This window comes from Gallinula chloropus, assembly GCF_964237585.1.
Source record: "Gallinula chloropus genome assembly, chromosome: 15".
NCBI classification, from domain to species: domain Eukaryota; kingdom Metazoa; phylum Chordata; class Aves; order Gruiformes; family Rallidae; genus Gallinula; species Gallinula chloropus.
Window position 1 is genome coordinate 7172979 of NC_140100.1, and position 26834 is coordinate 7199812.

Below are 26834 nucleotides of genomic sequence, written 5' to 3' on the forward strand. Positions count from 1 at the left end.
GTTAAATTTCAAGAAAAAAAAAAAGTGTTGATTCATGCCAAATTATTCAGTGGTCTCACACCAATATAATACTCAAAGAAGATATGATAAAAAAGGCAGAGTATTATACGCATCTGAGATGCTGAATCCTATGGAACACTGTCAGCAGAGAGAAGATATTTAGGGGAGGGGTAAGCAAGGCAGATGAAATCTTACCCTGAACTTCCATAGGTGTGGCAGGCAGTTTCAGGACTGCAAAGTTATAATTCTGAACGCCAGCACATACATTTCAGAATCATGAATACCAGATATCTATCCGTAATCCTCTCTTTATTCAGGTGGCTAGAAGAGTTCAGTAACATTCCAAAAACGTCAAAGTCATGCTGCCATAAGTTGCTTTCCTGAAAACAGCTCGAAAGCCAGTTCTCACTTTCTATTTCAGAAGTAAAAGCTGAAAATACGGAGGCTGGGAAACTGTAGACTTTAGATAATTTTTGGAATTCTAATAAGCAGCCATGAAAGTCATAATATCACTGACAAGTCAAGTAAAACTTTGAGAAATCTGACTCAAATAGAAACCAGGCAAACTGTGAAGGTTATCACAAGGTTTATATATTATGAGGATTTTTTGAGTTATCAAATGAAACATGGACCAAAACCAGCTTACCCACACTGCAACAGCAATTTGTCTACCAAGGAGACAAAATCTCCATACATACAGCTCTAACATCACCCGTCCTTTTAATAACATTTACAGCTGGATATAAAATACATGCCTACGCTCTAAAAATAAATAAGTCGCTTGACTTGCACTAAATGACACACACTGAAAATAGGCCTGACCATTTTATATATGGTTATGAGAAGAGTGGCTTTAACATATCGATTCTTGTACAGATACTTTTTCTACTTTCTTTTATTTAGGGACTAGCCAAGATTGATGACACAGAAATGATGCTATATACTACATACTCGCTTCTCAAATACAAATAGAGAGATGTACGGAATGAATTCCGCTATGTATGACTAAAACAGCCTTTTGCTGCACAGGTATACTGGAGAACCAATACAGGTTAAACATAGCAAAACACAGCAAGCTTAACAACTACATTGTTTTTGAATTGCAGTATCACATAACGTTCCAACTGCTTTACATCAAAAAGCCCAACACACCTTCACGGCTTTTCAAGACATTCCGACTGACTGGAGAATTTAGAAGATCTCTATCACTTGGTATGTCAAGGAGGTATAAAGCAAAAAGAGGTATTAAAAGCTTGACTGCAAAACCAGTCTTTCCTTCTCTTTTCTCTCTTGGCACAGAGGAAAAATCTTCAGGTTTGATACCAACAAAATTCCTACTGAAAACAAGGAGCTTCACAAGCACTGTGATGCCGTTACTTACAAAGTTTATTAAAAACACTTTTACAGAATGCTTTTGAGGCTAAATGCAATTTTCTTCTTAAAAATTAAAAGCTAGTTTGCTTAAATATTCCATATATTATAGTTTGAGATATAATTTCAAAGTTTTCGATAAAAATGCAAATCTTATAAAAGCTACTAGCTGTCATTATGTTCATTAAAATGTTTCCATACAAATGAAGCAAAGTTATTTGATGCTGGCTGGTTATCCTGACAAGTCACTTAACTCTATGTAAGCTATATATGCCCAGACTTACATATGTGTTGACTGGGGAGTAGATACCTATCCAGCAATGCTTCCTTAAGCTCCTCACCAAAGGGATGAGGTTACATCCCTGTGACGGTCATAAGTCAATCTGCAGTACATTCTTAATTACTGGTTTAAAGGCAAGTATACCAAGAATTATATTATAAAAAAAGTTTATTTCAAGAACATGAAAGTTTTCTACATTGAAAAGAAAGAAACTGGCATTACCAAACACCAAAACATTATTTTAATAAAGTTAGAAGTAAAAAACAAAACACCAAAACAAACTCCAACAAACTTTAAAATTCAGACCTTGAGGACCTCAAGAAAAATTCCCCCCTACCAAGATAAAGGCAAACTAAACTGTCTATTATATATATAAAACAGGACAAGTCTTCTTGTTTAGGAGGGTCCTGCAAGCAGGCTAAATAATTCAGCCTTCTTATACACAAAAGCTATGTGATTACTACTGTTGTTAACAAAACAAAATAACCACAAAGTATCTTTCATCCTCCAGCAGCTGGAATGCTAAGGTGGATCATCTAATACAAGTACCTAGTTCAGTGCATCAGATTCCATTTACCAGAAAGTAAAAACACTCATAAATTGTGTGGGCATAGAAGAAAAGAAAAAGGGGTGAGGAACTTGAGATTTGTACTCAACCATTTCATTTAACATCCAAAAAATGATAAATTGTATTACAAGGCAGGTAATCAGACTGGATACTTGCTGAATATTTAAGAAACCTGGGGTATTTAGAAAAACAGGCACACTATGCATAGTTTCTCAGGGATGTTTCTCCTAAAATTACAGCACAATCTTTTCTACGCTAAATGTTCCAAGTATAACAGCAGGGTTGCTCAGTTTTACACCATGAGGCAGGTAAATAAACTGCACTGTATGTCCTTCCTTGCTTCTTCCAGACAGCTAAGAGATCTACGAAGGATAATACACAAGGCAAGTTCCAATAAAACCCTGACCCTGTTAAGGTTACTGGAGCTTCATCTGTATCTTGAACGCAGTAAGAGTGTCCTGCATGAAATACAGCATTCCTTGAAACATCAAGATCATTTTCTTGGATAATTTTCTTTCAAGAAGATAACTGAAGAGCCAACAAGTTATTAGCCATCAAAAAAAGCTTTCTATAATCCTTAGCTCATCAAATCCTTCAAGAGGTTAAACATCTCTCCTCACAAATCAAACATGTTTTTATGACAAAAATCAAAGGGATTATGATAATTTTGGGGGGTTTTTGGTTTTAGTCTGTACTGCTCTTGAAGGGAGAAGAAAATTCCATTTCACAACTAGCTGGGACATTGTCTTAGGAGATCTCTTTCACGCTCTCTCACGTATTACACTCCATAAAACTGATTATTTCCCTAACTTTGGGCACTCGCAGCCTCACACAACGCGTTTTAGAGTGTTTTTGCCGTACACCCTGTAGTTACTACTGCAAACATTCTCCTGGAAGCCTCTGAAAAGATTCTACGGTCATCTGGGCTGGGCCAAACTAGCCTCTACTATCCAGTCCTTCAAGTGGGCTAGTAGAGATGCCGAACTGGCCCCGACAAGCGCGGGTAAGTAACATTCACGCCGCCCGGGAAGGACACCCGGGGCGGGCGGGCTGCAGGCCCGGCGCCGTGAGACCCCGCTGGGGTCGAGCTCCAGCCGCGCGGAGGGGCCGCAGCTCGCGGGCAGCCGCAGCCGCCGCCCGCCTTGCCCTCTGGCGCCCTCTGCTGGCCCTGCTGAGGCTGCGGCGTCTCAGGCGCTGGTGTCTCCTGCGGCCCCTCCATGGCGGACGCAGCCCCACACGGGCTCCTACAGAGGAAACGAACTCGGTCCCAGCCGAACCCAGGCCGAGGGACTTTACCCTTTGAGCACCCACCACGCTGCTGCCTTACGACGTGTGATTTATACACCCTTCAGGTGCCCTTCAACTGGTCAAGCTCCAGCATGGCTGTTCATTTCCTTCCAGCAGCTCCAGAACTTGCTGATGCCTCCGGCGTAACTCCGCCGTTGACGGGGCCCTGAGAACCACTGGGGTGGTGCAGATCCCCCATGAGCAGCAGATACTCCAACACCATTCTTGTTCGGAGCTCCAAGCCTGTAGCCATTCTGACACACAGCTTGCAGATATGAATATGTAAACAATTATCTTCCATGTCTGACCCTGTGTGCTTTCCTCCTACTCTTGAGTATTCTCAAGAATTTAGGACTCCAAACTTCTTTCTTTGGGTCTCTGACCTTCTGGCTTCTCATGAGATGCAGACCTTAGTCCTTCTCCTAAGAACTTTCTTTGGCACAAGTATCACCTCCCATATAATAATTTTTTTAAAATCTAATCCCATTCTAAAAGACTAACCTTATGATCTTTTCCTCCATTTCATTTTTTCAAACCCCACTCTGATACCTTTTTTTCCCCCCCCTCTCCCTGCAGATAAATAGAGACTTCCTCCAAATGAAATATATTTAGCATTTCCCTAGGGAAAAACAAAACAACAACGAACAAAAAAACAAGCCCTACAAGTAGCAACCCAATGTATTTTTACTTGAACCGCACATAATATTTCATTAAACACTGAAATCTCGTACATTCTCTACACTGAAATATATTACTTCATAGCTAGGCTGCAAGCATTCAGTCTTGTAGAAGACAATAGTTAATGCAACTACCACGAAGCAAGGAGTAAGATGCAGTTCAGGATTAGAAAACTAATATTTTATATCTCAATTTTACCTTAAGGAGTAAGTTAACATTGTTTCCTCCCCAGCTGAACAGCCCCCAAGTATGTTTGATGCCTAGCAAATGAGTTCAGAACAAAAGGATTCTGAGTGATATCCCTAAAAGAGGACTGGCCTAAAAGAAGAGAATATACAACATGAGACTGGAAAGAATCAAGTCTGAAAGGAGCATAAAACTTCACCACCATCTCTGACTGAATGCTGCCAATGTGCAAATGCCTACGGGAAATTGTTCCTTTGTAGGTGGGTTGGGGGGTTTTTTTTGTAGTGGTGGTTTTGTGGGTTTTTTAAATGAATGTCCTAATTTCTAACTCTTCCCCACACTCTTACATCTTTCCAAGTAGTTTCCCAAAACCTGGCTGAGTAACCCATTGAGAAAAGAGTTTGGATATTAGTTTACTGATTCAGCGAAATGTAATAAACATCATTACTTTGTTAACAAAAGAGAGCTCTCTTCAAATTTCACTGCAAGAAGCACAGGCTGATCAAAACTATGAAACAGAAAAGGATTATGTACAGCAGGTGTCTGAAATACAATCTACTTTAGCAATCTGGAGTACTGGTAGCAGCAAAAGCAATTAGACTCTGAACTCAAGAAAATTCTGTCCTTACAGCTCAGATAATCTCTTCACTGTTTAACTGACAATGGAATCTCTGGAATCTCCCTTTCTGAAGTGCTTAGAAAACAGATTAAATAAATATCTGTCAGAAATTGTGTTGGTTTGATTGATCCTGCTATAGTCCAGGAGGATATACTGTTGCACCTTTGAATCCCCTTCCAGCCCCCCTGCCTTTTTTCCTCTTGGAGTCAGTGAATTACAGCATCTGCATCATTGCATTTTAGTTAATTTATCTTTTAAAAACACACTCAAAATTAAGCACGTTTAATTCAGTCATGAAGCAGCAGATGATCATTAAAAGCTCATAGCCTTTTGGCGACAGTGAGGAAGTTAAACTGGAAAAGTGTGATTTCAACAAGGCAAGGCAGGCATGATAAACTGACGGACAAGGGGCTCAGAAGTGGATGCGAGGAGATGCACTAGTGCCAGGAAACTATACCTGAGCCAGAGCGCTGTGCCTGCTGCTCCCACCACTGTTGAGGAAGGACAGGAATACAAGCATTGGCTGCCAACACCAAGAAGGCCTCTTTACCATAGTGCTCATCCTGGAACAGGATTCTGAATGCATAGCAGTATCAAGCAGCAGCCAGGGCTGGCTGTTCCCAGATGGAGAGCAAACCTGGAGCCAAGCATGACCCCAGTTGCGGGGTTCCCATCACAACTGGGGTGCAGTCCCACAGCTCACAAACCCAGCAAGTGGCACTAGTAAGGCAATCCACTAACAGACAAAACAGATGGTCATACCCAGGTAGACCAGTCAGAACAAAAAAGAAAGAGACAGCACTAGACACAAGGTGTAAGACACATCTGATGGTCCCATCTAGGAGAATAGCCACCTACCACACAGTCCAGAGATGTATCCAGGAGGCAAGGCTGGAAGCAGATACATCCATAACAGAGCTCAAGCAAGGATTAAATACACAGCTCTAAGCTTAAACAGAGCTCCTGGGCCCAGAGGCAGAGAGCATGGGTGGAGGACACTGGTGAAACTGGTCAGGGAAATTAAGACTTAATGTCCTCCAGGCCCTGACAGATAGCACACCTGATCTTCATGTACATTGAGAGGGGGGTGTCCAGGTCAACCACAGCTACACCTTATCAATCTATTACTCTAGATAGCTGCTAATTCTGATTAGCTGAAGCTTGTATCTTACTAAATGGAGATCACTTTGTGTTAAGATAAAATGAGACAAGAGATGTTACTGCAAAAAAAAGAAAAGACTCCCTTACTGTGGAGCCAAAACACATGATAGAACTTCAGTGATACTCCTGACGGTTTTTGCATAAATATTTAAATAACCCAAAAGTACAAGAAATTCTCCATACTCAAAGTCTCAAAATAAATTCTAGAGCAAACAAAACCAAGCAAGACTAACGTCATGTTTTCCACTGACCAAGAATAATTACAGAAACTTTTCATTACGAAAGATGTCAAATGAGTGGGACTTTTTTAATACAAATGATGACCCAACTTCAATAAGATAAAGCACGCCTGACTTTTCAATAATACTACTTACCATGTATTTGAAATTAAGCTTTTGCTAAGTACCACACTGAATTTGGCCTATAAGCAGAGTATTTATTTCATTAGTTTTAATGAAATTGTATAGAATCATTGCTCAATGTTTTGGGATAGAGTTCAGCTAAATGAAAATCATAACCAAACCAACCTTCCAAACCCACGAATTACTTAATTCTTGGAAATGTTTGTTATTATCAGTTAGCTAAAGGCTAACAAACGTTTGAAATCCTACTTCTCCTGTCAACAATGCTGAATCATTTGCTTATACACAAATGCCTGAAAATCCTTCTTGCATCAAAGCTACAACCATGCTAATAAACATACAGGCATTGTCCATACTGACATAGTCCTTGTTATGGTTTTAGTAATACACCAATTAGTAGTCTCCCAGATTCTGTCTGGACATGCTCTCAGTCTACTGTGTCTACTAGGAGCTATTTCTAGCATACAGATTGGATGCACCCACCTTGTTTTGATTGGTAAAACAATTTACCATACGGATTCTATTGTATTTTATATATATCATATCATGTTCTATGCAACATATGGTTCTTTCTACCATGCCAAATGTCTTCAGTGTGTACAACAGACCTGGTCCATTTTGTTTACCAACAAAGACCTGCTATTACATTCTGCAGTTGTCTCTCAGCACAGAAAACTAGTCACACTGCTTTTTCCAAAGACCCAGTAACGTTCTCTCCAGGGTATGAAATGTGAGTTCATAGAATCATTTAGATTGGAGAAGACCCTTATCAGTCCTGTCCCTCAGAACAAGGAGTTTGAATCTGAAATGCTTGTATCCTATTCCCTGAGAAGTGCCTATAACTTGACACTACAGGGCAAGGCTGGAAATATTTTCCATTATCCAGCTGAAGCTGTCCCTTGTACATACTCATACACAGAGAAGGGTCAGTGGTCAAAAAGGAAAGGACAAAAGCATAAGTACCCAAGAGGGATTCTGACTGCATCCTGGGCAGGAAATTCTTGAGTAGGAAAAGCCCTGGATCCCTGTGCCTGCCCCTAATAGCATTTATAATTTCTTCCTCTATTTTAATTATACAAATGATCCTAAGGATAGGGGCAAGATCATGGAACTCCCCACATTAGCCTGTATCAGTGAGAGTATCTGCATGAAGCTCTGCACTACTACTGCTAGATTATTCCAAGTCACCTGATTTAGCTTTTCAATCTAAAAATGTTACCTCTGCACAGCCCTGCAAAATGGGGAAGACAGAATACACTGAGTTTCAAAATAGAAATATAGCAAAAAAATAGCAGCTTGTGGCAAAATTAACTAGTTCCTAAAAGGTTTTTATTCACTGGCTCTATACTAGCAAAAACAAAATTTGAATGTACCATCTCATTTTGCTTCATTTCCTAAGCCAATATTGTACTTACATGCAGCTAAGTCTTGATTGATAGATTAAAGAGTAATTTCAAGTGATCTTTTAAACTTGTTTTGCATTTTTTTCTCTTTCTCAACACTGTTCCAGTAGTAATTCTACTATCTTTAAAAAAAAAAAAATATTTACAATATAAACATATGTTTAACTGAGCATTGCTGTTTTATTTGCAAGCATTTATTTGCAGTTTTTCTATCAGACCAAACGGGCCCAAAAGAAGCACTCTCTCAAAAGGAACAAACATACAATTAATAGAATCTACAAGTCCTCTTCAAACAGCTGTCTACTTATAATACAGATGAATACCCCCGATACTTCTCAAAAGTCTTATAAGTATCATGCCACTGAACATACTAATTTTCCCTGCCAATTGTACATCTCTATGTAACAGTAACTGGGTTGATGTCAAGGAAGTGAAACAAAATTATATACCATATGTCATACCAGAAGCAGCTTATAAAGATTAGCATATTTATAAGACCAAAAAAAAGCATTTCAAGAAATGCAAATACGAAAAATATCTTTTTATTTGTAAAAGCCTTTTTTTTCCCCAAATAAATTTAAAGTATGCTTTTCTCCTTTACTTTTACAAGATCAAAGAAATTAAATCCCATCTGGTAGGAACGATATCAGAGAAACTTCTGATAATGTGCAAAATGTCAACAATCAATAATTTATCCTTCCAAACCATAATGGCAGGGGGGTTGGAGCTCTCTGGTCCTTGGGATCCCCATCATGCCATTCTATGATTCTATGATAATGCTGGAGTCTAAGCAATAATGCATTTCATCCAAGGCAGGATAGGGAAGTTGTTAATTTGGTAACAGTCATAGTGGCCCAAATCTTTCCAAGAACTGAATTTATATCTCTACGTTTCTAACTAAAAGCCACTGTTTTTGGCACAAGCCTACTTTTGCACAATTCTGACTGGGTACCTCGATTCATTTAGACAAACTTTTTAAACCAGTACTTTTTAAAACTTTTTAAAATCCCATTTAAAAATCTGAAAAGTAATGCTAAATAGAAAATGAACGATTAAAAGCATGTGTTTTCAGCAGAAGACCAAGAATGCAAATTAAAATTTTATTAAAAACAAAACTAATGGATAATTAGCAAGCTATACTTACCTTTATTATGGTCATTAACTCTCAAAGCAGTAATAAAGTCAGAATAGTATTTATCTACCTCCTGGAGACATGGTTCTTTATGAAGTTGATGGTCTAACATGCACTTCAATATATTCCACATGTATTTTGTTATATTGCCTTTGGTGATAATATATAATTTAGCTAACCTAATTTAACATCAATATAGCTTGCCAGAGGAAACTGTATGCTAGTTAAATATATATTTTGCCTAGTAGGAACATAATTTGCTATACAAGAATCCTCACAAAGAACTGTTACAATTCTCTGACGAAGTTTTCAAACTGTGAAAACTGACTAAAAATAACTTTTGATTAATACTAAAAAGTATCCCCCCAAAAAATTAAACTCCTTTTGATGACGAGGCAAATTTTTCCTGTGATCGTGGCATTCATTTAAAGAATCCAAAGCTGAGAGCAGCAGATATTTAAATTAACATTGTTATATGAACTAGTCAATATAATAGTCTCTAGTACACTCTGATCAAACCATCATCAAAGATTTTGTTCTTCTGTCTTTATAATTTATTTCAGTTAGACTGAGAGCAATCTTGTCTTCACACACTTTATGATGCACTACTAATAATTTGTAATAGAATTAATAAGGCAGTTTCTAGGAAGTAAGCAGTACAGCTACAAGAGTATTTTTGTGGCACAGTTCTTTCAACCTACTGTTGATAGCAAAGAAAGTACTTTAATTTCCCTAAATAGCTGTATTAAGTGCTATATTTCTTCCCTTAAGCTATGTCATATTGTGAAACTGATATAAAAAATGAATAGATTAATGATATTTGCAGTAATGCAATATTGATACTGCTGGCTTCACCAGCATTTGCTCAGATTATTTTGCCTTGAAATAGTTTGCATGGGTTAATTGTTTAGAACTTAATAAACAATTACTTGGATCATTCATTAAGACAATTAGGATCCAAGATGGTCAACTAGCCATCAAGACACTAAGAAAGATAAATGACAAAGGATACTTCTGCCACTCTAATCATACTAATCAAATAAAGTTCTTCTACCTATCTCCAGTCTTATAAACAACACAGATCAGCGGGAATCCAGGAGATGATACGTGGTGAGTAAATACCCTTTTCAAAAAAGCAAGGAATATGCCATACCTGAGTAACACTACTGCAAGCCTTCTTTAAGGTAGAAAAGCTTGTGGCTTACATGCAAAGCCAAAGGTTTGATGTTCATTTTGATAAACAGGCTAGACTAACTGGAACCTGAGCTGCTGATGGGTGAGAGACATAACTGCACAAGTTTCAGGACAACAGCAGAGCTCTACCCCCTCAGGACCCCAGAGATTGTGCCTCCAAGAAAACCTTCTGCAAGAGCCAACTGCTTTCAGCAGGTTTTCCTGTTGGACTTTTTTCCCCTTTAACTTACAGTTTGTGAGATATATATTCTATATTCTGCCCAGACGGACAGTATCAAGAATTTATAGATAAGAACTCAAGAAAGACCCTTCACCTTCCAGTGTGGAAAAAGCCATTTATGCAGTATCTCTGTTGTACTCCACAGAGGACATCCCTTCTGCTACTACAAGTCCCTGCCCTAGCTACAAAAGAAAAGAAAGAAAAAAACCAACACAACAATAACCTCCAAAAACCCAACTAAAGGCAGGCCAAAAAAGGAGCAGGAGTAAGGGAAACCTCTGGGAATATGGGATCCTGTTTTTTAAAGGATGGAATTTCTACAGAAAGATGACAGATGCATAAGGAAATAAGGCATCTTGAATTCTATCCGTGACTTTTAAAATCATAGCAATTAGAGGAAATCCTTTGGCTTAACTTAATTGTATTTTGAAACACCTAAATGCAGACAAATCTCTATTTGAGTTACTGAGAACACATATAGTTCCTCTGGATCTAGTGAAAGCAAGGACAAAGCTTAGAATGAAATACTGCCTTCTGATGATTCTACATCTGGAATTGCCAAGCACAGTAAAATACAACTCACAATTCAGTATTACTGTTTCTGCCTAGAATACTTTCATAAGCAACTACATTTAAGACTTAAGACTTGGAAAAATACCTAATTTTATTAAACATCTCGCACATGCTCCAGACTGAGGATCAAGAATTTTACTAACTTGTTGAGCCATCAATGATCTGTGCACCTTATGAAACAACATCAGTCAAAATGTACTCAATTAGTTTTGCTTACTATACACAAGAAGACACAGTCTCATGTTTTGCCTTTTCCTGGTTCAGACAATATATCTGTTCAAAAAATCCTTTCACTGTTTTGCTTTTAGCAATCTGATTCTATTTATTTTCAACAAAGCTCAAAAAATCCACCCCATAAAACCAAAACCAAAACATGGGCCTCCTTAGCTTTATTATGAGTGGGTTGAAAACTATATAACCCAAATGACAAGTATTTGCATCATACAGTCTTTACATTTAAAGTGACTTTTTACCTGGAAAGGGTATTACTTCCACTGCTAATCTCAGTAAGTGGATAGATTAATTTTTCAGTGCCTGAAACCTGCCGAAGCACATCCTTTTTCACACACAAAATCCCCCACGTTTACTTATGTGCAAAATAATTAGATCAGAGTGACAGTAAGAAGAGGAGAGCAATTTACACACTGACATTAAAGAACTTCATTGAAATTAATCTGTATAACTTCAGTAATACTTATTAGTAACCGCTACTGGAGACATTAATTCCTTTGCTTAAAAAAAAAAAAGTTTTAAAACCATCCCAACACAAATGAAGCTTTTAAATGGCTAAGGAAAAACTACAAGAATTTTTAATAGCAATACAAATGTTTAAAATACATAACCCTCCAAAACATTTTAAAGTAAAAATCACCATATTGGAGAATGTTTTTATATGTGAGCTTTACTGACTATAGGCTAAAATTGCAGTCACCTACTTCTATGTGTCACATTATTATATTAGTAAATTACAGTAGTTATCATGTTCAACCAAGCCATACAAATATTAACCTTCCTTTTTAAAATATTACTTCAGGTGGTGATTAGTTTCCTCCTACCAAAAGGATTCATTGTAATTAGTTTAATAACTTTTGCAAGTTCTAAAATATAGATATACTATATAAGGAAAAGGGGGAAAAAAGACCCTTCTGTGCTACATGAATATGTAATAATGCACTTCATTTTTTCCCCCACAAATTTAAAAGCACACTTAATAAATGACCAATAGTACTGATAGGCCATCCTTTACCAATGACTCAAAGAGCCAAGGTTTCAAAGAGCTTGAAACCTGTTGCCCTCAGCTGTTTCTTCAAAGATAGTATTTCTAAAAGAGCCAAGCTTTTTGTTCCCACCAGAACTGCTGCACACACAGTGGCATGAAAAAGCACAACTAACTGAATAAGCACAAGTGTTTTGACTCTAACATTATTACATTTCACAGTGCAGACATACAATGCGGATATTTATCTGCACTGAGATTTGAGATCTCCATTTAAGACCATGCAATTTCATAGTTTCACTCAGTCAATATCCAAAGTACAAAATGAAACTCCATTTACATGCAGTCATAAACACAAATTATGCTTAGAAATCTGAAATTCAGCAATATACACTTTTAAATCACAAAAATGTATCTTACATCCCTCCAATAAATTACATCATCACATTTATCAAAATATTTTGACATTAATGTCTCTATCTGAAACAGAAGTAGTCCACCCTGTTATATGCCATTTGGCTTAAGAACAGCATCTTAGTGTTTATTAGGATCACAACATTTTAATTACTTCTGTATCATTGGTTCCACATAGTGTTAAGACAACTGAGAAAGATTTAAGAGAACCAACGGGATCCTGGGGTGCATCAGGAAGAGTGTGGTCAGCAGGTCTAAGGAGGTGATCCTCCCCCTCTACTCAGCCCTGATCAGGTCCCACCTGGAGTATTGTGTCCAATTCTGGGCTCCCTGGTATAAAAAAGACAGGGACCTCCTGGAGAGAGTCCAGAGAAGGGCTAAAAAGATGATTAAGGGCCTGGAGCATCTCCCCTATGAGGACAGGCTGAGTGAGCTGGGACTGTTCAGCCTAGAGAAAAGAAGACTAAGGGGGGACCTTATTAATCTTAAGTATGGGATGCAGGGGGAAATGGCCCGCCCCTTTTCAGTGGTCTGTGGAGACAGGACAAGGGGCAATGTCTGCAAGTTGGAGCACGGGAAGTTCCGCACCAACATGCGGAAGAACTTTTTCGCAGTGAGGGTGACAGAGCCCTGGGACAGGCTGCCCAGGGAGGTGGTGGAGTCTCCTTCTCTGGAGATATTCAAGACCCGTCTGGACGCCGACCTGTGCAATATGAGCTGGGGAGCTGCTTTGGCAGGGAGGTTGGACCCGATGATCTCTCGAAGTCCCTTCCAACCCCTATGATTCTGTGATTATGAAGAAGTATAGTGTATAATAGCAACAACTGATCTAAATGTGAAGCTAAAATTCTGAAAAGATAATACATTTTTTCTCTAATGTAAAGAAAATAAAGGGCCTGATAATTTTGGGAGGGGAAGAAGTTTGAAAGGTCTATATAATTAAGTATGGATTGACTGCACATAGCAGAATGACTTTTTTGAAAATTCAAACACTGTACAAAGCTGAAGATTTTGCCTTAAAGTATCAGAAGCATTTTAAAATTCATTTTTATAAATGTACATGAAATAGGAACAAATAATCCTCATAACAGGAAGGCAGAGGCCTCAAAATGAACATTCTAACAGCGGAGATGTTGTTACATGGCCTTAGTTAAGGCTGGCACTGTTGATACTCTTTCTGTAGCTTACCTCCATGGCTTTTTTTCTTTATCCCCCCATTGCTTCTGCCAGCAGAATTGAGAGGAGCAGGCGAAGGAAACCGAGTGGGGGAAAAAGGAACTAAGGGTGGAAATTATTGCGAGGAGAATATTTTCCTTCTTACACTGCGCCCCGAGGGTCACAGTTCTGAACGCTGTAAGGGTGTAATTATTTGACTCAGCGCCAAACAACATAAAACATTCTTTCAGATATGTTAAAATAACCTGTTAAAAAAGAACTATTAAAAACAGAGCAGAGGCATTAAATGCAATTTTGTAAAATATAATTATGCAAAGCACTAATATACCTAATAATAATTTTAAATGCCTTTCTGTGTTGATGTAATACTTTCTCTACAAAACTTTTTAAAAAAACAACTTCTGACCAGCATCTCTAAGATGATTTCTGAGGGCTTGAACACACAGAAGCCTTCAAAAATCCCCAATACATCAATCACTATGACCAGTCTTTCATATGAACATTCCATTTTAAGTGAGCTGTGAATAGCTAAGACTTGTGTTATTTGCACACAGTTTATTCAGCATATAGACACTTCTCCAGAATTTCAAGGCAGCTGAGACTGTTGGATGTCTGGAAAAGTAACTGGGAGCTGCAAATATGTATGAAATCAACATTTGCCTGTCACACAGTATATAAGATCTGACTCAATTATGAGAAATCTGTATCTGGCAACTCCAGTACTAGAGTTTGGGGAGTTCTTTCAGTCAAGGCACACATGTCCTTAGAACAGCACTGAATCTGGCCTTCTGTTAAAACAACCAACCACAAGTTGGTTGTTTCTTTCTTTTCCAAGTTAGGTAATATCACCTGTCTTTGCACATGTGAATAGTTTCAACAGAACTCTTCTGGTAAACACAAAGATATGGATGTCAATTCAATTCAACTCTAGTATGAGTGACAACTAGATGGACTGCACATGCCCAACACCAACACTCACTAATTGGTTATAGAAAACACATGATATGCCATAATTTCCCAAAGCATCAATGCCTAATCACTTCATGCTGCAATGAATTTCAAGTAAACACGAGTAGTTACGCCATTAATTCTAATAAAGTGACAGCTAAACACTTCACTATAGTGAACATTTGCACAGAAGCTGGTTTATCAGTAGTTACAATGTCCAGCAGCTCTATAGAAAGACACTAAAAGCTCTTGTAAGAATTGTTCTTGTATGTAAGAACATTTGTTCACATGCAAGTACCAAAATCAAAAATTACTCAGCAATTTATTTCTTATACACAACATGAAGACTTCGTATTACACTATCAGGACAGCTATTAGATAGCATCTGTGATCATTTATTAATCTAATAGCTCTTTTTGACCAGACTGCAGAAGCACAAGCTGATGGTTACTCTTTGCTTTGCCAAGTCAGCACAGTGATCAAGAGGAGCTAAGCTTTTTGTTACTAACCAGCTGCACAAGCATATGATGATTGAAAACTTCTGAGGATGTAACTTTAGCTGAGATCAGAATACACCATAGCAGGGAGGTTCACCCCAAGCTGAAGAGTTTACACTGGCACTGATGTCCCTGAGCTACAAAATAAAATTAGCAGATTAAAAATATCACCTCCTAATTCACCTGCCATCAATTCATACTGATAAATTACTTCCTTTTATTACTTGCCAATGGATGAAAGCTTTTGTATATTGTCATTTGTAGAAAAATAACTCCTACTTACTGATCTTTGTTTTAATCCTTAATTTATTGGCTATCACAACTAAGAATTTAAAGTGCAATGAAAAAAGAATCCTTAGTGAAAGTAGAACCTAGAGTAAAGAATATTCTTCCTTTGTTGAGCCCATTTGGACTAGGCCACCACTGTTTCTGAGGTCATTTCTAAGCCTCTGTCTCTCTACAGCTTTGTCTACCAACCCGGTTTAGTTTCATTTGCTGTGTTTTAGTTGTGTTAATGTCTCTTCTCACTGACTGCCAACTTAAAGAGGAAATTGCCTACAGAAAGGAAATATTAAAACAGATGTATAGATGTCAAATGCATAAAATATACTGAAAAAAGTTTTATATCTCTGTTCAGTCAAAGAGCATTTAGGGTGAAGACGATATCACATTTGTTGGTGAAAACTATATTACAGGCATCAAGCTTCTTCTGGATTGTTATCTCTGCCCATGAGATTAGGGTGGTCTAATGGCAGACCCTTCTTAAATTTTCTCACTGGCAGCTCCACTATTTTTGTTTTTTATAGTGGAGCTCAAGAGTTTTTAAATCTCAAAAACCTAAATTTTAGATCTTACCCAGATTTGTGTAATACAATTAATAAGATTTTCACTCTTCAAATTTTAAGAAGCACAACAGTTAACATGGTGGATTTTTACTGACACCAGTATATCACAAATATGTCTGTTCAGGTTTTGGGTGGTAGAAGACATAACTGTATCAAGTATACAAAAGCAGAAAATTATACTAATGAGAAACCTGAATGGGATTGACAAGGCATCATTTTAATTACGATACATTTACATAGTGAATGTAACATTGAACTACAAGCACTTAAATTTTGAGTTTGACATTACTCTCATTAACTGAGAATTCTTAACTGAAGATTCAGAAAAATATGCATAAATATTTGACTCATTAAATGCTAATAATAAATCATAAACAATGAAAATAATTAAATCTGAGAAAGATCGCTGTCAGTGCTGGTATAGAGGAACTTGAAATAAAGTTATTAGGTACCACATGAATGACTTGAAGATAAGTTTTCAAAACACACAGGTATGAAATCTACCTTGCTCTGTTATTCATTGCTACTTCAAACTTGTAGATAAACGGGAGATTTAGCCTGAGTCACCTGAAATTTTTCGGCAATGACTTCATTAAACAACATCATTTTATTAATTGAATAGGGTAGAATCAATTAACCTAGTCTCCCATTTCCATGAACAAAAATGCTTTAAGGTGAAATTTTAGCCTTGTTATATGGATAACAACACTGGTGCGATTAGGCTCTGCGAACAGCAAACACCTTCTCTCAATTCTACAAATTTCAAGAAATTATTATATAAAACATGTAGTCTTTTTCAAGAGGGAAAAAACCCGCACAAAATGAAAAAAACAGAAACCTCTCAATAGCTCTTTAAAACAAGAATTTGAGAGAACTACAAAGATTATTATTTTATTCTAAAACATTATTTTTTTAAATTATGGTGGCATATGCAGAAGCAGGAAATTAACAATAATCCACCTATTTTTCTCCATTTAAGACACTTCTGATGTTGCTCATGATAATGAAGTAACTACTTATGTTTGTAAAAAAACATGGAACGGGAAATCAGTTGCCAGCATTTACTTTAAAATGTGGTGTTTGAAGTCTCATGTATTAAAATGGTTTTTAAAAGTAACTTCAGTTACTCCCTCTTCAAAAATAAATCTGACTTCTTTGTGGCAATAAAAATAGCAAAAGGTTAAACACAGGAGTTGACTACTCTTGATCTCTTGCCTCCTTAGCCTTATCTAACATTTTTGAAAACAATGCCTGGGATAATCTGCCATTAAACAATCTATCTGATTATCTGTTATGAGCAAGGTCTTGCGGCACAATAAAAGCCCTGCTTCAGATAATAGGAGTGTCCTAGAAAAGCTATTCTGTGTCCAGTTAGAGGATAACCAAGGAATCTGTTCTACATTTCCCACATAGAATCCAGGGGGTTAAATGATCACCTCAGTTTTTTACTAGCAGTAGGCATTATTTGTATTACAATATCATCTGGGAAAAATAAGCACAGACCAGAAGCACGTTATGGTAGAGGCGGTATCAACCTGGGACAAAAAGATAAAGCAAATCAGGGCAGCAGAGACACATACAGATGGGCATACATGCGGACAATGAGACAGTCTTCATCATGTGACAGCAGTATTTCCATTGCTTTATCAACTCAGCTGCTGTAAAAGGTGGTGGTGTTTTTGCATCATAGGAAAAAAAGACTGCTTGAAGACTTCAAAGGACATATTTGTTCATGGACAGCTTCTCCTAAGCAACAGGGAGAACAGGGAAGAAAGCACACGGCTGCTATTTTGCAAACATTCTATTGCTATGATAGGTTAGAATCAGAGTTTATTCAATGACTTGATACTGAAGGAAAGAAAACAGTCCTGAAAAGTCAGTTGTACCTCTAAATGCACAGGTCCAAGATGGCTTAAAGTTGCACACATTTAGAAATGCTGAGAGTTCCACTTACCTTCTCCAAACCCACTTTGATACTACAGCAGTGTGGCACTTGCCATGTGTTCAACTTTACAATAAATGTATTATCTTTGAATGCCAAGTATGCCATAGCACCATATATTTCTTATCCAGGCACCACAAACCATTTAGTTATTTCATGTCATGATGGATAAAAAAATAAGAAACAAGGCACCCTTCCCTGTATGAAGGACAATAGCAACAACTGTCTTGCACTGAGTCTGTATTTTGCACAAACATTAGGTGAGCAAACAGTTCCAGTATAATAAATGCATTTTTTTCTAAATGTTTAAAGGTTTGAAATACTTGTATTATAGTTTCATTATTTTCTTAGTACCTTCCCTTAATAGGTTGCATTGCTACTGAGATTTCCTACGAACTAACTCAATGCCAAAACCAGGTATCAAAACCACAACTAATAAACATACAAAGTTAGACAAACATGAATCTGAGGATGAAAGCAGCATCTATCAGATCTTCTGATTCTTTGTGTTATAATAAGTTACAAACTTCAATTTCAGCCTGGAATCAATATGGGACCATTTTAGCAACATGTACTGGAGCTATGTATCATTATTCTCTACTTTCTGGTTCAAGAGGACTATACCCAACAAATTATTTTTTAGATAACTTGTTAGACCTAGGAGTTTATTAGAAAAATATATGGCTTATGGCTTGAAAGACCATAAAGTGGTTTAAAGAGACCTAAGGGACAATGATTTATCTACCAGAATCAAGTTTCTCTTCAGGCTGCCGCAATAGAGCATGGAAATGTGAAAAACAGGATTAAAGATTCAAGTTATCTGCTTAAAAACCACAAATGCTTTATCATTTATCAAAAATGACACTACTAAAGTTATCTGAATGGTGTGCCTTAAGACTGTACAATCCACTTACACGTTTTGCATACAGTGATATTGAAAACTTCCTTTTAGCAGAGTTGTTAGAGCTCATATCACTCTTTTTATCTGCTGAAACCGCATATTATATAGAACTGTTCAAAATAAATACCTGTGGGATTTGCAACTTCATTTACAAAGTTTCTTTTTGTAAGAACAAAATATTATTCTCTCTATTGGTTTTGAGAATTGAAATATAAAGGGATCAAGGGTAATATTCATTTTACCTAACTCTAGCACTTACCTTACAAGCTTCGGTTAGGAAGACTTTCTTTAGGAAGACTTCATCTAATGGAAGGAGAAACTCACTGAAAGGATCTTTCAGAGACGAAATCCTAAACTCAGTCTTCTAAGCCACCCCTTAAGGGCACTAATTTCTATTTTCTACCCAGGAACCATGGCCTACACATGTCTGTAAGAAGTTAGGCAGTTTACATTCCCTCCTGTTTTGCCAGAGTCTGAAAACTCTAACAATTTAAACTGATCTTAGTGATGGCTGCCAGAGTTGTGCCCTCTGGCCGTTAATTCCCATCACTTCTTTGCATTGTCCCTGATGCTTGTGTGACCCCAGTTTGAGCTAGTTCAGGGAGCTAAGCAGCTGAAAATTAACTTTAAAAACACTTCCCTTAAAAAGCCTAGATCTACATTTTTAATGTCAGTGAGGGTGCCATTTGTAATACACCTCAGGGAAATTTCACAGATAAATATGATTAGCAACAGACTAGTTTATATTCTGGTAATAGATCATTTATTTGTCATAGAAAGGCAGAACAAAAGCTGACTCTCAGTAAACCAAAAATACTAATGCTCCAGACACAGTATACAAATACTCTGTATGTCTAGAAGCCAAGAATTTGAGTACTGAAAAGATCTCACAAAAACTGTCATATATGTTTAACAGTAGTTATGTTAGTATGCACATGAAAATTGAAGGTTCTTCCCTTCTCAGCCCTTCAACTCAATCCTGCAAGTCCTACACTAGCCAATTACTATAGAACCTGATGGAAGTTTCAAAGCAGGGACATTTCAAAGACCGTGTCACCCATAAAGGAATCAGAAAGTTTTAGATACATTAAAACAAACCTCAAAATTAAAAAAATCTATCTGTTTAAAACCAACAAAGACGACAGTGCACTTCCCTTGAGAAAGCATGCCAACTACTCATTTCTCCAATTCAATAATTTTAACTAGGCTACATATGAGTCCACTTATCAGGAGAGTCCTAGGGAATGAAAATCATGAAACTGTCTGAAATAGTCTGTAATAAAATCAATATCAGCACTGACAGAAAAGCCTCCAGAAACACCAACTTCGTCAGGAACAGACCTTTCATGGATTTATACTTTTGTTCTGCATGAGCTATATGGGTGGTGAAGAGTCATCTCTGAGGCACATGGTGTGAAGAGTCTGTATTCACTAGAAAACACTGACTGGATAGTCAGAAATAGAAACCAAGTCTCACCAATCACCTGCTTTCCAGCTGTAATAACTGTAAGTAGTTCAATCCAATGCCACACTATAGCTGCTAACAGTTCTTCCTTGAGTCCACACAAAAGTCTTCTTGTGTTGAATTTAAAAGATTTGAAGTAACTGAAAGATGGACCCAAGTACTGACAAGGAAACAAAACACTGAAAAACTGATCAGTGAGCAGTATTCAGATTAGTTCTGACTAATGTACCCAGTAAAATAACACGTATCAATGTAAACAATGCACATGCATAAAGGATTCAGATTGAAGATGCACAAGCTACCGTAGTTCTGGCATTTTCTAATCTCTGTACAGATACTATAAAAATTGTGCTGGTTCATATGTTACAACTGCAAGAAAACAATTTGGAAAGACCAACAAGTCATCAATTTGCTGGTTAAAAACTATTTTAATACATATTTTGTATGCATATGTGCACAGGGAGGAAGAAAGGTCCATTTCTGCAATGAACACAACATGAGAGGATCACAATTGCCTCTAGTCTGCCCACAGACTCATTACAGCAAGAAGGTCCAAGTGAACCCAATAACTAGTTCATTCAGAACGTAATGTTCAGGTAATGCTGTATACAAAATTGCCAAATTCATTAAAATGGAAATTCATTTCCATCTGTGCTGGTAAGAACAATAAAACATCAACCCCCAAAAAAACCTCTCAAGACACACAGAAGCCCAAGTCCTTCACTTAACAGCTTTCTAATTTATCACCTTGAGACTGTTTATTAAAATTTCACTGGTTTGTTTAATCAGTCTTTAAAATATCAGACAATATTTGTCTTTGTTATTCAAAATATATGATTATGCACAGAGCTGGCAGAACCTTCCAGAACAACCTTTCAAGGACTATGAGCCATGAGGACAGATTCCTTTCCGATCTTAAGTGATGTGAAAGTCACACAGCGTAAATCTGAGATTGAAACACCACATCCTCTCTCTCAGTATAGTTCCTGATCTGAGCACCATCTCCTAGTGGAAAACAACGTTGCTAAACACCAATTACATATGGTCTTCCTTCACCTCTTAGAGTACTATTACAGTGCACTCAAGAAACGATCTGAAACACTGTACTTAAACATGTTACTAGGTATGTATACATATGTCTCTGAACTTGCTTTGAGAAGTCTCCAGGCTAAGTCATTTTTCAGCTATAGGTAAGCATCTAAACTAAACACAGACATACTACAGCAGAGTTAGAAGTCACATGATATAACCACAAAAAAAAGCACACTCTTTCCACCCCATTTCTATTTGGACTAGGCTTGTATCTGCTCCTGCAAATCAATTTTTTAATTATTATAATTATAAACACAAACAATTCACCTGTTTAAAAACTGGCACATAGTTAAAATGTTCATCTAAAGAAAAGGAACACAAGAGGTAGATTCAATACAAACTAATGAGTTTCCAATAAACAATAACAGAATCTTTAGGAATTAGGAATGCATCGTTCTGCATTTAATTCAGAACGCTTTTCACTCTCCAATAAGTATTGCCCTCACATTTAACCGTCTCTCTGCCCTTCCAACAGCTAAATACACTATGCAAGTTGCTTATCATCTCTGCATCTAATGCAGTTTGAAATTTGTTTGAAAACACTTCCTACATTTAGCATATTTATAAGTTACACCAGATCAAATATTTGAATTAAGAGTTGGGCCCCAGAAATACTTTCTTTTATTTTCCATGCCATGGCTTCTTTCAAAATGTAATAGATATCAATATCACTTTAAATGCACCTTCAGGTACGTGTAGAATTCTGAATTACAGATTTGATCAAGTAGCATAGAAAGATTACACTTCCATTGCTGTAAAACTAAGAAAAATCAGGCAAGCTTCTCTTTCTTAATATTTAAAGATACCCATCTCTTGCCAGAGAAGCTTAAAGCTTTGCACTCCTTTCATCTATTTTATAATCATTCTGAACAACAGCCATCAATCCGAAGAAGTATGTTATGAAGTATTCTTTCACTCCAACAAAAAGATTGGCAATGTACTTAAATCCATTAAGATGCATGTGGAGTAGCCTCTAGCAACTTCCAACCTATTTAAATAAGCAGAATTTTTCTATTTCCACACAAATATCCTAGTACTTTAGTATACATTTTGTACCTCAGTAGGCATCAGTGTTTGTTAATCTCATACATAACTAATAACTTCCAATCCGGCAAGGAGCTCCATGTATTCAAGAGGACTACACCTGGGCATGCCAGACCACTGAGCTAGGAGTCACTGCAGGATAATGCTCTTCTAAGTACAGTAGTTCAGTTACGGAAATGATTCACTTCTGCCATCACCTTGCCAATTCTAATTTGATAATTACAGTGATTATCAATTAGCATCTCATCACTATTTGATGACACACAATGACTTGAGGCTAACTAGCAGCTAATACTCAAATTTAACAAGAATGCCATGAGAAGAGGCATCATGGTAGAGGCCAGCAGGCATCAAGAACTGAGTAAGCATAAAAAAAAAAAATGCACAGCGGTTTTAGACTCTGAGAGGTTAATTTTCTGGACAAGCTTCCCATTCACAGATGGCCCAGTGTGGTAAACTGGGTGAGACACACACATAGCAGAAGGACCTCCATGTAGATCTGCAGCCATCTGATTCCAGAAGCAGGAGTACCACTCCATGGCACAGGCCACAGCCTTTGTCAATCTACCCTTCTTCCACTCAGAAAATCACTCCTATAACAAGAAGGATTGCAATAAAAACACTGAAGTTCTAAAAGAATGGTTTATTATTATTCAGTACAATAAACCACTCTTATGCTTTGTAATAATTAAATTAACTTTGAAAAGGAAATCAAACAGACTGTTATATGCAATTGTGTGACACAACTACCAGAAGACAGAAGAGCTGAAGAATTAAGTACAAAATTAATTTACAAGTGGGTTTATCTACAGTTCGCCTCTAGACCCACTTTTACATGATGATCATTCAAGTTTAGGGAATACTCAACCAACCTGTTGCAGTTGAAAACCTTTTCTTCCCTTCACCTTACACTATGAGGTATTTAATCTCAACAACTTTATCTAATCTGTTTCCTATGAACTAAGAACCTGCATTTCAGTATGCCTAAAGTATTTCTTATTTCTTTAATGTTGAAATAGTTATTACAGAAACATTAGCTGGTTATGGCATGGTATTATGATTCATTCAAAATAGCCATGGCCCATATATTTTGAATGTTCATTTTTTTATCACATAAAAAGATTGGAGTCATGTAATTCTCTCATGCATATGACCACATCATTCCATTAAAAACTTCTTGTGCCTACAGCAGAATTCCCATTTTCATGAAGGGACTTTTATAAAAATTGTCATCTTCTCTCTAAAGTAAATTTTTGCATAAAAACGATGAATGTATTAGAATCCATTAGAGTCAGAGTGCCGAAAGAACCCTAAGTTGTAAGTGAATACAAGTTCAGTGAAGATGTAATAGAAGTCCTGTGCATTAAGACCTCCATATGCTGGCTTTCGTGTGACAAAGAATTTTTAGAGGACTAATTCTAATTTGCTTTTTCTGTATTATAAAAAAAATAAACCCCTGTTTTGTTTCTGCACTATATAATCCTTTTAGCTTTCATTGTTTAATGTCTTCTAAACTTCATACCCCTTATCTGCACCAATATCTCTCTGAAATATCTTATTTCCTTGGCTTCCCCTCCCCCTCTTAAATACAGACAGGTGAAACTAACTTGGTGTTAGGACTTTTCTTTAGGATAGTTTGTAAACACTACATAACTCCCAAAAATATTTATTACCTGAAACTGATACCACTGCAATTGCTTAGTAATCAGAAATATACTATCAACCAAGTATTCTATACTATGTGCTAAAACAAGTTTCAATTCCCTTTTCAACCCATTAAGATAGCTAGTTTACTACTAAACTATAGAAAACTGTTTTGCATTGTGTCTAAATTAATTCCTGAATCACTGGCACTAAAAACTGCCTTATATTATTATTTTTTTCATTTTTAATGTAAACAGCAAGAATCATCAGCATTTGTCTTCCAAAATGAAGCATCATGTTGGCATCTATCAACAACTATGAAAAGAAAAAATAAAAGTGAGGTGGTTTTTCAGGGAGAATCATTTCAGGTATGCCTTGTTTCAGCATAACAATACCCTGTTAGGGCTTGCAGGCCTCAGCATAAATAGTTTGGGAACAGCAATGATGGCAAAAACAAAGCACTGAAAGAGGTTTATGAGGGTGGAGCCCATTATTAAACACTGGATTAAAACTCTTCTGTATCCTGCGGCTCCAAAGTTTCCGAGGATGCAGTAGTAAACCCTGAGCAGACAAACTACAGCAGACTTGGCTTATAACCCCTCTTCCTCAACACACAAACCCATCCAGTTATTAAAACTGAATGCACCGTTGTTCCCTATGAAATACTTGAAAACAAAGAACTAAAACACAAAGCCCATTCCCCTTTATAGAGCATTAACTTCCGCTTTTAATAACTAACTCCTCGTCCCACACGATACAGTTCTGCATTGTACAACACATACCACTTCAGCCAGACAATGCACACAGCAATAAAACTCAACCCAGCAAAGAAAGTGAAAGCTGCGTTTGTTCAGCATGTTATTTGGCGCAGCCAACTGTAATGCTTCTGCCTGCCATTTATTGTTTACTCTGTCAAAGGATTATTAAGAATTAGGCTACATTTGGCAATTTTTTGAGAAGGGAATTTACATGCAAAGTGACTGACACTTGATATTTAAAGTCTATTGGTCGATTCTGACCCTTCGTTTACAAGTGACTCATTTGACTGCAAGGATCTCTGATGTGGAAATGCTCAGATACGAATCAATCGCAGTTTTTGTCTCGGGTAAATGTTACTTGGCAATCCAAAAGAAATGAACAATGCTCGAACCGAGGTTCACATAGAATAGTACTCATATGTTTAAAGAATTCCTTTTACATGCCTGATTTAGTTCTAGTCGGAGGATTTATGAGTCCCCTTCTCCTAATAACTTATCTCAGTGCACAGTGTTTTTAAACACACACACACACCAAACCAGCGGTTAACTCTTTCGCTGCCTAAAAGCACAGAAATGTACTGATGTACATAAGTAAACAGAAAAAGCAGGCTATTGATTCTCTCCGGGAGGCGGGGAGAGGGGAATGGTAGGATGAGAAAGGGAAAGCAGCATGTAGGTACAGTTTGCAAATCCTTGTTCCATAAAGAAATGATTGTGTGTAAGAAACGACCGTTCCTAAATCAAACCAGCTCAGTGCAAATTCCGCAGTTTACCTCTGATAAGGATAAAGCAAAAGGGTTTCTCTGTACCCGAGTGAGATTTCCCCTCCTCTTAGGAGGCAGATGCAGCATTTCTATAAACAAAAATGTCTCTAGCCCTACCTTGTGCCAGTGCTTGCAACATGTGGAGCTGAAGCAACAGAAACGCCCACCATCCCCGACAGAAGATGAAACAGAAGTTTAACTTTATCATCATTCCGCCTCGCCTGGTATTCCTTCGGGCAGTGATTTCGCGATCCACCTTTCTTCCAACCGTTACTGCCTCACTGATCCCCATCCGATCCGACTGCCTGCCACTCCTGACAGCGCTTTGGTCATTGCTCATTCCGCACCCCGAGGCCGGGCTCTCTTTGGTGGGTCGGGAACATCGCCCGCTGCTTTTGCCCCGAAGTTTGGGGGGAAGAGAAGCCCCCACTTCACAGGAACGGCAAGCTCTTTGATTTGTGTTCACTTTGCATGCAGCCCGAAAGCAGCACTCCCTGTGCCTCCCGGTATGATAATCGCCACCTAAGTCAACGTTTCTTGTGGAGGTATTGATTGCAGCAAAACAACCAGTCAGAAATGGGAAACACATGTTTCTCTGCACTGTCACATCCAATGCCTTCAACAGAGAGGGAGCAAGTTTATTGGCGTCAGTATTTCAGTAAATCCGGATCCTTCAGCACATCGCTAACAGAAACAGAGAAAGACTGATCCATCTTAGCCACCAGCAGACAATCCAAAGAGTACCTTTCATACCGCAACAATGATGGAAACTGGTACCTCTGTGGTTTTTGTGAAGCGTGGTGAGTTCTCCAGCGTGTGTCCCATTCTCATGTAAAAACCTTGCGATGGAAGTGTTAAATTCTTGTAGAGGGAAAAAAAAAAAAAAAAGCGTCGGGGAGGAAAAAAAAAAAAAGCCTAATTGAAAGTGCCTCGCTATTCCTTGCGCTAAGGATTTATTTCAGACAATTTCAAGATTAGCCATGCAGACAGGGTAGTCTCCAGATATCCCCGCAAAGCTCTGCATAGTTTATATTAATCCGATTTTCCTTTGGATACAAATCTCTACCGTCAATAGGAGGGTTCGAAGGGTCCTC

The 26834-nt window shown here is 37.6% G+C and overlaps 1 protein-coding gene across 1 annotated transcript in view; it reads right to left on the reverse strand.

Moving 5' to 3' along the window:
* SDK1 (sidekick cell adhesion molecule 1) overlaps positions 1 to 26329 on the reverse strand; it is a gene marked incomplete at its 5' end in the record, with an annotated part of 398756 nt that extends 372427 nt beyond the window's left edge. The window contains one exon of the mRNA XM_084271072.1: positions 25858 to 26329. Within this exon, the coding sequence (XP_084127198.1) occupies positions 25858 to 26329 (472 nt within the window). The remainder of the gene's footprint in view (positions 1 to 25857) is intronic.
* Between the last annotated feature and the right edge of the window lie 505 nt (positions 26330 to 26834).